The 13,169-nt window shown below is 56.4% G+C and overlaps 1 protein-coding gene across 1 annotated transcript; it reads right to left on the bottom strand.

Moving 5' to 3' along the window:
• Positions 1-2,883: 2,883 nt before the first annotated feature.
• Positions 2,884-10,138, bottom strand: NTN5 (netrin 5). The gene is made up of 6 exons (XM_003406528.3): positions 9,380-10,138; positions 5,620-5,808; positions 5,145-5,294; positions 4,723-4,776; positions 4,429-4,509; positions 2,884-3,248 (listed from the first exon to the last, which is right to left on the bottom strand). The coding sequence occupies exons 1-6, from the start codon at positions 10,008-10,010 to the stop codon at positions 2,884-2,886; spliced, it is 1,470 nt and encodes a 489-aa protein (XP_003406576.1). The 5' UTR covers positions 10,011-10,138.
• Positions 10,139-13,169: the final 3,031 nt, after the last annotated feature.

Below are 13,169 nucleotides of genomic sequence, written 5' to 3'. Positions count from 1 at the left end.
TAGGTGCAAGGGATACAGCTGTGAATAATACAAAACTCCCATTGTCATGGAGCCCATGTTCTAGTGGAAAAGCAGAGAAACAGTAAACAAACTGACAGATATTTAATGTATCAAGTGGTGATAAGTGCTAAGAAGAAAATGAAGCAGGGAAAAGTGGTAGAGAATGATTGGAGGGAGCTGCTATTTAGTTAGGGTGGTCAGGGAAGTTTTCTCTCATGCTGTGAGATTTGAGCAGAGCCCTGTGGTGGAAAATTCTAGTGCTCACCCATATCCAGCAGTGTTTGGCAGAATAATGGCCCCCAAAGCTGTACACACACTAATCCCTGGAACCTGTGAATATATTACCTTTCATGGCAAAAGAAACTTTGCAGGTGTGATTAAGGTTAAGGACCTTGAAATGGAGCGATTATTCTGGATTACCTGGGTGGATCCCATTTAATCACATGGGTCATTAAAATCGGAGGCTGGTCTTTCTTGTCTGTGGTTAGAGCAAGAGATGTGACAACTGAAGAAGAGGGAGGAGAAATCTGAAGTGTGAAAGGGGCAGGATTTGCTGATGGACTGGACATGAAGGTGGAGTGGTGGAGATGAATACCACTGGAATTGGCTTCAAGAAAGAAGATAAGGAACATAGAGTTTTTCCTGGAACAGAGAACTCTTAAAAAATCCCTTAAAGACTCCTAATTTCTGCTTCAGACGTGCCCTCATCCCTGGCCCAGGTGGAGGTCAAAGGCAAGTTGCCGCTGATGTAGAATTTAATTGGTAGTTTGGCAGTCAACCGGTCACCCCCCACCCCCAGGCTATTTCCTGCTCTTTCACTGTCAGCAAGGACAGGCCCAGAAAGTTTGCTGGAGGACACCATTTTCTCTGCCTAGTACCTTAAGACATCACGGTCCATCCTGACAGTCCATTGGCTGGTGTTATTGTTGTTAGGTGCCATCCAGTTGGTTCTGACTCATAGAGACCCTATGTACAACAGATCGAAACACTGCCCGGTCCTGCGCCATCCTCACAGTCATTGCTATGTTTCAGCCCATTCTTGCAGCCACTGTGCCAAGTCATCTTGTTAGGATCTTCCTTTTTTTCCTTGACCCTCTACATTACCAAGCATGATGTCCTCCTCCAGGAACTGGTCTCTCCTGACAACATGGCCAAAGTATTAAGATGAATTCTCGCCATCCTCCTTTCCAAAGAGCGCTCTGGCTGTACTTCTTCCAAGACAGTCTTGTTCGTTCTTTTGGCAGTCCATGATATATTTGTTACCGCTAGTTGTGGATTCGTGCCGCCTCCCGCAAAGCCAATTCTGAGACAGGAGGTAAGCAGCAAGAGGGCTTTATTGAATACTGCTATACGAGAGACAGAGAGGAGAGGGTTAAATTTCTCTCAAATTCTGTCTAAACTAGAGGACTAATTGGAGGGTTTTTATAGGGGGAAGGTCACGGTTTAGAGGTTTTCAGGAATGTTGGCTCTTCTTTGAGGTAGACATGATGATAAAGTGATCTATTACTGAAGTTCTGCAAGTCTCTGCATGTCATCCTGGATTCCTGCAAGTCCATTCACGCTGTCCTGGTTTCTGGCACAAGATGGATCTAAGCTTTGTTCAGCTATCTCGGTTTTGTGGTTTTTTTCTTCCTTGGGAGAGGAACATAGTTTAATAAACAACTAAAAATTGATTACCTTATTCTTCTTCATTGAAACAATCGTGAGAAGATTTCAGAGCAAGTAATGATGTTTCAAAAACTAGAAATTAATCACAGTTTATACAGGTATACGAAAACACTAGAAATATATTTTCTGTATTCCAATACTAAAAACACCAATAGAAACATATTTTCTCTACTTCATATTCAATATTCTTCTCCAACACCATAGTTCGAAGGCATCTATTCTTCTTTGGTTTTCTTTATAGTCTCACTTTTCTCTCAGGGAAGGAATAGCGTTGCTCTTCACGTCAACGCCCTCAAAATACTTTGCAGGGAAACTCTCCTGCAAAGATCACCCAGACTGTGGAATTGTGTTCAGCTGTGGGTGCAGGGAGCAGAGGTCAGGATGACACCGAAGGTCTGAGGCCATGAGAACCTTCCCTTCCACGATACTTACTACTTCCTCCCTTTTTAGCCCCACCCCTCTGGCCTGTTTCAACTTAGGTACTGAACTGTTAGAACAGAATTCTGCTTAGCACTAACTCAGGTCACATCACTCTGTGCTTCCAATTGGCTATTATCTCAAGAACGAGTCTAGGCGCCCTTCAAGACCTGGTGAACCCCAGTCAGAATCCCCTTGAGAGAGACACTCAAAGTCCTTTACTCCCTTCTCAGAGACCATCCTGAGGCCCATCAGAAGCCAAAAGTTCTTAAATCTGGAACTTCTGTCACTTCCTTTGTCGTATTTCCAGCCTTGTCAGTCACGCCCCTCCCACTAGTTCTTGGCCAATCGTCAGCGAACACAAGTGTGACTAGCACTCAGTGACGTCATACCAACACCTTCATTGGATTGGCCATTGTATCAGAAAGCACTACCAATCCTTCAATCCCCAGATTTCCTCAAGACTTCTTTCTCTCCTAAGAGAGCCGTCACAACCGATCACGAGTCTGGAGACAATGTTCCATAAGACTTGAGACTTTATTGCAAGAAATAGCTCCATAAATCATAGGCCCAATCAAGGGCTGAGGGGACCAAAAGTTCGTCTCGCCGTTCACCGCCTTTTCTTAAACGTTTCTCACGCCTGCGCGGTGTTGGCGCACTCCGAGTGACGTCAGGGACTCCGCGGCGTCTGAATGGCTGCTCTCTGAGGGACGCGCCGTCGAGGTAGAAGGCGCCGCTGAAGGTCGTCCCAAATTTCCTCCAAATTCGTTCACGTTTAAGGGCGTCTCAGCCCCAGTTCTACTGCTCGAGCCCGGGGCCCGGGGTCGGAGGCTGCAGGCCGCGGCAGCCCCCGGCGAGCTCCTCCTGCTGCAGCCTCCGCAGCGGCCGGGCCCAGCGCGGCCTCCAGGGCAGCGCGAGGCCGTGGCGATCGAGGACAAGGCGCGCGGGGTCGGGGCCGTCGGCCGCGCTGCCCAGCAGCAAGTAGTCGATGCTGGGCCGCAGGCGCAGGCAGCCGCAGGCCAGGTCGGCGCGAGGCACCCAGGCGTCCTGGCCGCCGCGGGGTACCGGCTGCGCCCGTTGCTTGTACACGGCCAGGACGCGCACTGCTAGCCGCCACCACGTGGGGCCAGCCGCCTCAATCGCCAGTACTTTCACGTGGAGAACTGCGGGAAGGGTGGTGTGAGGCGTAGGTCTTGCAGTCCTGGTGGGGAGGGGCCCCGGGGACAGGGGGCTGGGCTTCTGGGTACCCCCCAGGGGGCGGGGCCTTGGGCCTTTGAAGATGCAGTTTGGGGGCGAGCCCTGAGGATGAGGGGCGGGGCCTGATGGGGAGGACACAGTGAAGGTCTGAAGGCCGTTTAAAGGGGCGGGGCTTATAGCAGTAGGGTGGGCTCTCCTCAGGAAGGCGGAGGCCTGACAGGGAGAGGACCATGGTGGGCGCATGTCGGGGTGGGGCTTTGGCGGCCTTATCAAGTGGGGCAGATCTTGAAATTAAATTGGTGGGGCAAGTGCAAAATCTGTAATGCGGTAAGGTTAGAAGGTGTCAGGGGCTGGGCACTTGGGAAGGAGGGCAGTCTCTGGAACCTAAAGGTTAAAGTCACGTTAATGGTTATTCAGAAAATGTAATTTCTTAGGGAGTGAGGTTAGGTGGTGTTGGAGGCAGGGCTCTGGCTAGGAGGCTGTGTCTACCCTGGTGGGAGGTAGAGGCAGAAGGCTCTCCTTTCAAAGCCTGAGAACATCAGTGGCCAGATAATGTTGGGAGGGAGAAGGGGTCTGGGGTCCTAGACCATTGAGAGAAGTAGCTGGGGCTGGTCTCTTAGATTTGTGGGCTGAGTGGACCTCTTGGGTGTCTAAGGAGGTCAGAGTTCCCAGGGTCAGAATCCCAGGAGTGGACTGAGGGATTAGGGAACTATGGATTGAGTCTCTGTGAGGGTGGCTTTGAGGCTTGCATAGCTGGAACCCTGAAGGGAGGCACACAGTGTCTCTGAGATTGACTGGGCTAGGGCCCATTCCATTCAACCAGTTCCTCCCTCTCCTGCACCCCCAGGGGGCCACTCTTTCCCTCACAGATGTAGGTTAAAGGAGACACTGAAGCTCTGCAAGCCCAAGAACATGGATAAAGAGGAGGCATAGGAAGGTAGCCAACACCCCTTCGCCACTAGCCACCCTAAGCTTCCTCCCCCAATTTGTCCCATTAGACCCTAGACCAGGAAGGGCCCTTTAGAATCCAATACCCCTGCCCATTCAAGACAAGGATATTGAAGGTCAGAGAAGAGGGTGGCTTGGAGGCAGTCTTTCTCCAAACATCTCCAGCCTTCAGCCCTCTTTCTCTCCCCCAGCACTCACTGTAGTCCTGCAGGCAGTACCTCCGAAGGCTCATGTGCACCCTGGTGTCCGAGGCATTGCAGTAGTTTTGACACTGAGGGTCTGGGGAGGGTCAGGCCATCTGCAGTGGGTCCCTGAGGCCTGCACCACAGCGTTCTGCCCCGCCCATGCTTGCATTTGATCTTGATGGAGAGCTGGGTGCCCAAAACCTTGGGACTGGGCTCAGTGGACCACCCCTGAGCCCCCACCTGGGGTCCAGTCAGCCCATCCCCCATCCCTCTTGCTGCCCAGGAAAAGCATCCCAGCTCATCTTACCTGAACCATATGCACTAGGGGTCGTGGCAAGAGTGGTTGTTGCCTCTGGAATTCCTGTGTGTGTGAGAGAGAGACCAAGGAGCACTTTAGCAAACCCTTAGTTCCTACCCCGCCACGAGGAATCCAGGCACCCAGACCCAAAGTGTCTGTTCCCTTAAGGCCCAAGAGTGTGAGCACCCATTGCCCTCCTCCCCCAGGAGCAGGAACCTTGGTCTCCTGTCCCCTCTTCCCTCAGACCCAGGAGTCCAGGCCACCAACCCTCACCTCCCTCAGACCCAGGAGTTTGGACCCCCATCTCTCCTAGACTGCAGAGTCCAGTCCCCTCCTTCCCAAGTACCCCAGTCCAGCCACCAGCCCCTGGGGAATGTCTTGCTCCCCCACCCCCCCACTCAGGCTCTGTGGCCCTGCCCCTCAGGACTCACGCTGGCAGGGCATCCTGGGGGAGCGGCTCTGCTGGTAGCCAGGGCCACAGCGGTTGCACCTGAGGCCCGTGACCCCCAACTTGCAGGAGCACTGTCCACTGGTCTGGTTGCAGACACCGCCTGTTGCCCCAATGGGGTGGCACTGGCAGGCTACACGAGGAGAGGAGCTGGGGGTGTGGGGTGTCTGCGTCCAGATGCTCCCTCCCAACTTCCAGCACCCCCCCCTCAGACCCAGAACTCCAGGTCTGTAGCCCCCTCCTTCCTCGGACCCTGGAGTCCCAGTCCCCAACCCCTCGTCCCTCAGACCCAGGAGTCCTGGCCCCCAGCCCCCTTCTCCCTCAGACCTGGGAGTCTAACCCCCAATCCCTTCCTTCCTCAGACTTGGGAGTCTAACCCCCAAGCCTCTCCTCCTTCAGACCCTGGAGTCCAGGCCTGCCTCCTTTCCCCTTCAGGCCCAGCTCCAGGCCACACTCACCCCGGCAAGCCTTGCGGCTGGTGATGGGCTGGCTGGGGTCCCTCCAGAACCCTGGCTGGCAGTAGTGGCAGTGCCGCCCGGTTGTGTGGTGCCGACACCGTTCACAGACACCCCCGCTCAGGCCACCTGACAGCCTGAACAGCTCAGCATTGAAGCGGCAGCGCCAGGCATGCTGGTTGCAGAAGCAGGCTAGGAGTGAGAGTGGGCAGGGGCACGTTAGGCTGGCCTTCCTGTCCCCTGCTCCTGATTCCTGTCCCCAGCCTTCTCCCTGCTGCCCTCAGGAAAGGAAATAAAAGGACCGACTGGGGGTACCTGGGTAGCCCTGGGACCAGAACCTCTTCATTCTCATCTTTAAAATGGTCATATTGGGCTAGAACTGGGTAAGCCCATGGGGCCTCACGGACCTTCTGAACTTCTCTGTGAAACTGTAGGCATGTGAAGGGGAGTAGGGCTCAGGGCGTGGGCTGTGGCATTAGTCAGACCTCTGCATCTATGTCTCTTACTGTGTTTCTTGGGCAAGTGACTTCTTTCTGCAGCTGTTCCCTTTTCTGCAAAAGGGCATTTTTAGTGTCTACTTCATGAGGATTAAATGAGATAAGATAGATATATTTGCAGATGTGGGCACTGAGGCACAGAGAGGTGAAGTCACTGGCCCAAGTTAGCACAGCGGGGAGAGGTTGGGGGCAGGATTTGAACCCTGGCCTTCTGGCTCCAGAGTCTGTGCCTTCACCAAACACTCTAAGCCTTCTCAGCACAACTCCCATGAGAATTCTTTAACATGTGCATTTTTCTGGGGAGCACTCATGGACTTTTCTAAGGTGGTGGCTCTCAAACTTTACTACTGCCCAGAATTACTAGTGAAATGGTTTTTAAAAATGCAGATTCCAGGGCCTCACCACAGGGCTTCTGCTAGGTAGAGCCCAGGACTCTGTATTGATAGCAAGCTTCCAAGACTGAGATGCTGATGCAGGTAGTTAATGGACCACTTCTTGGCGAGGCCTAGGTTTATGTGGTTATTGTCTCCCCAAGGTTTGAAAGGCCTGAGCTAGTAGGTCCCGAGAGTCCAGTGGTGGTGTGTGATGGTCACGGAGCTGAGACTGTGGCGTGTGCTTGGGACAGTGACCACCCCCCCCAGCCTCAGTGTGCTCCTGTCCAGTGGGAATCTCGATTGCTCTCCCTGTGCGTTTTTGTGGGCCTGAGAAGTGGTAGTGCTATTCAGATTGTTAGCAGATAGAGCCGGGCTGTGGAGTCTTTCTGACCTGAGGGTAGTCACCTCACGTCCCCTCTGGACAACTCGAACAAGTAGGGAATGACTTGGGTGATGTCTGTGAAGCCCTAAGCCCAGACCCTTCTCCATCACACCTTGTCATCCTCTCACCCAGGTTGGACTTGATGGGGGGCAGTGCCCAGTGCAGCCTGGGGGGCTCTGGTGATCCTCTGAGAGATGTCCTGCCTGGCTCCCAGGGCCAGGACAAACCCCGTCTCACCCCAGGCCATGTGAGTCCCCCTCTCTTCCTCCTTCCCTGCACCGGGCGGGCAGACCTGGATGGTGGGGACGGACCAAGGGAGATGCTGGCCAGCTCTGAGGTGGGGGAGATGGAGGGGAGGCAGAGGGAGGCAGGGAGCATGGCAGCCTCAAGGGAAGCCCCAGGTGGGGGTGAGGACAGGGTGGGAAGCTGCAGAGAATAGCTGGCCTGTAAGTTGATCCACGGGACGTCATCTGAAGAAATAAAGGGCAGAGAGGGAAGCTCAGGGGACTGTGTGCCTGTGTCTTTGTGTGTGTCCTCATTTGTCTGTGTCTGTGTGTTTCTGTATAGGGAACGCTATTCGCGCAGTGGTTACGTACTCAAACGCTAACCAAAAGGTCGGCGATTCGAACCCACCAGCCACTCAGCAGCAGAAACATGTGGCAGTCTGCTTTCATAAAGATTTACAACCTGGGAAACCCTGTGGGGCAGTTCTACTCTGTCACACGGGGTCACTATGAGTTGGAATGGACTTGCCGGGAACGGGTTTTAAATGGGCTATGTTTCTGCCCGTGGGTAGAATTACTCCCGGGCCCTGGTAACATACTCACACCCTCTACCAAGGACCTCAAGGTGGGGCAGGAGGAGAAGGGGGGATGAAAGAGCTGACAACTTCTGTCTCTGAGGAGGGGCTGCTTGAGAGAATGCGGGAAGGAGCTGGGACTCTGGAAGCGCCTTAGAGGGGAGAGGGGGTTGGAAGGGCAAGTGGGGCCTGGATGGTGGCTCAGTTACTAGCTGGCCAAGTGGTTCCCAGTGGGGATGTCTAGGAAGGCCTGAGTCCCTGAGCCCAGTCCCAGGGCTGCCCTGGTAGCAGTGAGACTTAGGGCGAGTGCTGCATCCCCTCAGGATCACCTTCCTCTTCTGGGGGATGGTAACATTAGCAGATGCTCAGGAAGCTCTCCCTCCATGCTAGGTACCATCTTAGGCTTTATTCTAAGGGCTTTATCTATTTATTTATTACCTCATTTAATTATCACTACAGCCTGTAAAGGAAATATGGCTACTGTTCCCACTTTAACCATTACCATCAACCTATTGCCGTGGAGTCAGTTCCGACCCACAGAAACCCTATAGGACAGAGTAGAACTGCCGCGTAGGGTTTCCAAGGCTGGAAATCTTTACAGAACCAAACTGCCACATCTTTCTCCCGTGGAGCAGCAGGTGGGTCTGAACAGCTGACCTTTTGGTTAACAGCTGAGCGCTTAACCACTGTGCCTCCAGGGCTCCTTATCTCCGCTTTACAGATGAGGAAATGGAGGCACAGAGAGGTTAAGTCACCACCTGAGGTCACACAGCCAGTAAGCAGAGTTACTGGGATTTGAACCCAGGCAGCCTATCTGCCAAGGCCACGTTCCTGTCTGCCTCTTTGGAACACCTCTTGTAGCAGTGCCTGACAGGAGCTTGGCAAGTATCAGCTGACACCCCAGGGCTCGGCTTTTGGAGCTCGGATCCTGCCTGTGCCAGTTACTGGCTATATGTCCTTCCATAAAGGACTTCCCAACTCTAGCCTCAGTCTCAGCTGTAAAATGGGCCTACTGACAGTACCTGCCCGGCACATCGTAAATGATCGCTAAATATATACTTAATGAATACTTTACCCGTGGGGTTGGCCTGAGGGGTCAGGAAGTGCGCAGCTGCCTTGTTCTCCTACAACCATTTGGGAAATACACCCAGGCATCTGCAGTAAGTCAGGCCCTGGCCTGGGGTTTGGGAGATGCTGGACATATTATTAGGACAATCACGATCAGGTGAGTGCTGGGGCGCGACTAAACCCGCTGCCGTGGAGTCAGCTCTGACTCTCGGCGACCCCGTGGGTATTGGAGTAGAACTAGGCTCTGTCAGGCTCTCAGTGGGTGGTTTTTTGGAAGTAGATCACCAGGCCTTTCTTCTGAGGCACCTCTGGGTAGACCAAAACCACCAACCTTTCGGATAGCAGCTGAGCAGTGTGTTAACCATTTGTACCACCTGGGGAGAGCCTGGGCCCCCAGTGGGCAGGTAGGCAGGTGGCCATCTGTGGGCCAGTCCCCTCTGCGGCAGGAATGCAGAGCGGACAGGTGGGGAAGGGTGGGAGAATGTGGGAGGAGGGGGAGAGGGGACTGGGCCTGAGAAACAAGAAGCGAGCAGTTCCGGGGAGAGAAGAGACCACTGTGGTCCCTTGGGGACAAGGCACTGAGGGACTGGCCCCTGGAGAGTCATGGGGCCAGGTGAGGGTGGGAGAGTGGGCCAGCACTCACGCAGACAGGGGTGGGGGTGCTGGGGAGTGGCAGGCCGCCAGGGCCGGTCGCGGTGGGATGGGCGGCAGCTCTCGCACCCAGGGCCAGTGGTGTGATGGCGGCAGCGGCAGCGGGGGGGCCGAGAGCGGGCCACACAGCGGGCAGCATGACCATGGCACTGGCAGCGGCCTCTCACACTGGCCGCGGCCAGTCCTGCCCGGCCCCCAAGCTCGATGAGGAGGTGGCTGGCCACCACGCTGGCCTTAGGGCCTGGCGGGGCACGGAAGGTCACCCGCTCAGGGCCTCCCAAGGCCCCCGGCCAGGCGGGTCTGCGCCACAGTAGCCTCCAGGGACCCCCCTCAGCCCAGGCAGCAGATAGGACCAGGGCTGGGGGGCCTGGGGTGCAGAAGCGCAGGCTGATGGATGTCAGGAGGAAGGGGCCACCCAGGGCCAGGGCCAGGCTGCCATTGCAGGAGGCCTGGAGCCCAAGGCCTACCCCCGGGGAGGGGGCACAGGCCCGAGGGCAGGAGGTCGTCACACTGGCTAGTTGGGTCACTGGTGGGAGGCAGAAGCGGGGACGGCCCCCTGGATCGTAGCATGGGTCTGAGGTGGCCTGGCTCAGGAGGAACAAGAGGGCAATTGTCACAGGCATGGTTGGCCTTGTGGAGGCAAGCACCTGGAGGAAAGAGGAGGGGCTGAGGCCTCAGGCTGCCCCTGGGGGACCAGCCGTCTAGCATCCACCCGCTCCCCAAGGCTCTCTGTGGAACCCCGGCATACCACCCCAAGCCCTCTCCCCGGCTGCTTCTAAGCGAGGAAAATAGTTCCATCTGGGGAGAATTACTGTTTACATAACCCAAAGGGGAAAGAACGCAAGCAAAATCGAGAATTTTGCCTGAACTAATCCGTAGCTTAACACCCCAGAGCTATCCGTCAGTGTCGAGGGGGCAGGGGCCCTGGGGAAAGGGTGATAGTGGGGGGGAACAGAGAGAGACAGATGGAGACTCAGAGACAAACAAAGAAATAGAAAGGGATGTGGGCCCAGAGACTGAGATGGAGGAGCGGAGAACGCAGGCCAAGGGGAAGAAACCACAGAAAGAGCGGGTGGGTCCAGAGGGAGGCAGGGAGGCCAGGTAGACAGAGGCTGGGCACTCAGAGTCCACAGGGATTGGGAGGCCTGAGGCCCAGAATCTGGGGGCCAGGCAGGCAGGAATGCCAGGCCCCGAGGCATCCAGGGGGAGCTGAGAGAACAACAGGCTGTGTCTTGCAGGCTGGGCCAGGCAGAGGGAGGGAGGGGCAGGGATGGGGGTGCCTGTGGCCTGGATCAGAAGCAGAGGCCGAGCCCCAGCCCACGGGGATCAGAGCAGAGGCCCTTTCCCACGTGGGGCCCTAACCTTGTTCTCCACACCCTGGGCACGGAGGGAGATTATCGCCAAGCAGCCCGGGCCTCACTGCGCCCCCCTGCCACCCACCCCTAGCCCTCCACCCTTAACCCTTTCCCACCCAGGTGGAAAAGCTCAGAGAAAGGGATGGGCACAGCTGGGGGCTGGAAGCCTGGGTCCCTGGGGCTGGGGAGTGGGACAGCCGGGTCCCTGTTGGGTCAAGAAGGACGCCCCATTTCCCCTTAGGACACAGGGCTGGGTTTCTGAGGAGTCTGTGACCATCTCAGCCCCCACCCGCCATCTTAAGATGCAGGATCTGGGCACCAGAGCCCCCACCTTCTCCATCAGCCCTGAGGTCCCCAGAGCAGATGGGGAAACAGATGTCGGGAGTGGTGGGTGAGAGGGGGAGAGTGGCAAGCCAGCAAGAGTGTGAGGCAGGGCTGGTCGCTGAATGCCAGGGTGCCTGAGGGGCCACAGTCCAAACCCTGGATCACTCGGCCCTGCACTCCCCTGACTTTCCCTGTTTGGGGCTGGCAGCCCCCACAAACTCACTCAAGATTGGGGGGTCTCAGAGCCCCTCACCCTCTGAATCTGGGCCCAGGCTTGCACACAGGCCTGAGTCTGGAGGTGTTGGGAGAGGCACCCTGGGATGGGGTGACATCTCCCCCAGCTGATTTCATGGCTCCTCTGTCCCCACCACTGCTGCCACCTGCAGACATCTACCTCCCCCACCCCAGGCCACAGGCATCGCCCTCTGCCCCTCCCAAGAGCACAGGGCCATCTTGTGCTTTCATGGGGGCATTTGCCCCTCTGGCCTTCAGGTCGGCCTAGGTGAGGACCCAGCCCACCGCCTCCCATCTCTTGCCCATGTAGTTCAGGGGGTACCACTTTTGGCCCTTAGCACCTCAGGGAACCAGGCTGTGAGTCCTCTGGTGCTTCTGGGGACCAAAAGCCGGCTCTTCCCGACTAGGAGCCCAGGTGTCCAACCCCCGACCCCTACCCTTCTGGGACCTGTATTCCACCCCAGCACCCCAACCCCCACCGCCCGCTGTAGTCTAGCTCTGGTCCCACAAGACCACTAGTCAGGCTCCCGTGCATGGTTCTTGTAGGGCCCACCTGGGACGTGGGCTTCCTTTCCCCCGCTCTTTGCACCCGCAGTCCCACCCTCCCAGCCCCTGACTTTGGCCAAACCTGTGCCCAAGAAGAGGCTCCTCGGTGCTCCTCACATGGCCTCCCCGCTCTGCAGGAGCTCGGCGTGGGTTCGCTGTGGTGACGGAGCGTCAGCTCTCAGGCCCCAGGCTAGTGGGGGTGCTGGGCGGGAGCTCAGAGCCGAGCCCACAGAATCCAACACCATCGCCTCCACCAATCCCCTCACCAACCGCAGCCCCGCTCTCCCTGCAGGGACCTGCGCCACCCCGGACCGTTTGGGACAAGACCATGTGCGACTGGAGAGCCATCGCCCCCCTGGGCCCTTGTGGCCACAAGGAGTCCCCAGCTGGACAGCCCCAAGCAGGGTGGCCTAGGAAACTCAAGGCAGGTAGGACGGCAGCAGGATGGGGCTCCTGGGTCGGGTCCTCCTCCACTCACCTCCAGCCTCACTGATTCCAGCGGCTTGGCTCGTCTGGCCACGTGGTGGCTGCACTCGCTCAGGGAGGGGGTTGACCTTCAGGCCGGCACACACTGAGATGGGACGATTTCCACCCGGAATTCAGCTTGGTCTCTGCCTCTGACTGGGTGACCCCAAGCTAGCCCCTTCTCCCCTCTGGAACCTCCTGTCACCTGTGGGTTAAATGAGAGTTAAAGTCAGCCGCTCTCAAGCCTTAAAAGTCTGCATGCTCTTGGAAGTTGCAGACCAGCCACCAGGAAGCCCAGAGACCTCGCCCCGCTCTCGGCTGATTCCCTAAACGGTAGGGATGGAGGTGGAAGAGATAGGTGCATCAGAACTCTGTGGTCTGGTGGTTGGAGGGATAAAGCGAGGGACCCTCAGGGAGCACAGGGGGCATGGTGCACAGCCGGTCTCCCCAACGGCCAGCTCCCTGTCAGGCCCCCAATGCTTTAATCGTGAAATTTCATGCAAATGTTGCTGTCAACTCCATTACACATTGGAATGGTTCTGAATAGAAAAATAATGTTTCCAATTACTTCCTGCTGAGGAAAGAAACAGCCTCGGGAGCACGCACCACGATATTTGCTACTATAGCTTGGAGTGTCCCCAGCATCTGTGGTGGCACCATTGGGCTGAGGACTTGGGGGAGCCACAGTCCCAGTGCCTACCCTGGGGGGCTGGGGAACACAGCCAAGGACGTCGGTGATTCTGGTTCCAGGGGACCCTCCGCGGTGGAGCCCAGGACAGGAACACCAGATTTGAAAGAAAGAAGTGGTTCAGAAAGCTCCGTGGAGGCGTGAGGAGGAGGTAGCTGGAAGAGAACAGG

The sequence above is a fragment of the Loxodonta africana genome, chromosome 11 (genome assembly GCF_030014295.1).
Source record: "Loxodonta africana isolate mLoxAfr1 chromosome 11, mLoxAfr1.hap2, whole genome shotgun sequence".
Classification (NCBI taxonomy): domain Eukaryota; kingdom Metazoa; phylum Chordata; class Mammalia; order Proboscidea; family Elephantidae; genus Loxodonta; species Loxodonta africana.
The sequence above is the reverse complement of the archived record's forward strand: the minus strand, read 5'-3'. Positions and strand labels throughout refer to the sequence as shown.

What these genes read in the sequence shown, in the direction of transcription:
- NTN5 (XM_003406528.3), bottom strand. Translation starts at nt 10,010, where the DNA reads ATGCCTGTGACAATTGCCCTCTTGTTCCTCCTGAGCCAGGCCACCTCA. An exon ending in GCACCCCCACCCCTGTCTGC is followed by an intron (nt 5,809 to 9,379) that starts GTGAGTGCTGGC and finishes TCTCACTCCTAG; the next exon opens with CCTGCTTCTGCAACCAGCAT. An exon ending in CCCCAGGATGCCCTGCCAGC is followed by an intron (nt 4,777 to 5,144) that starts GTGAGTCCTGAG and finishes TCACACACACAG; the next exon opens with GAATTCCAGAGGCAACAACC.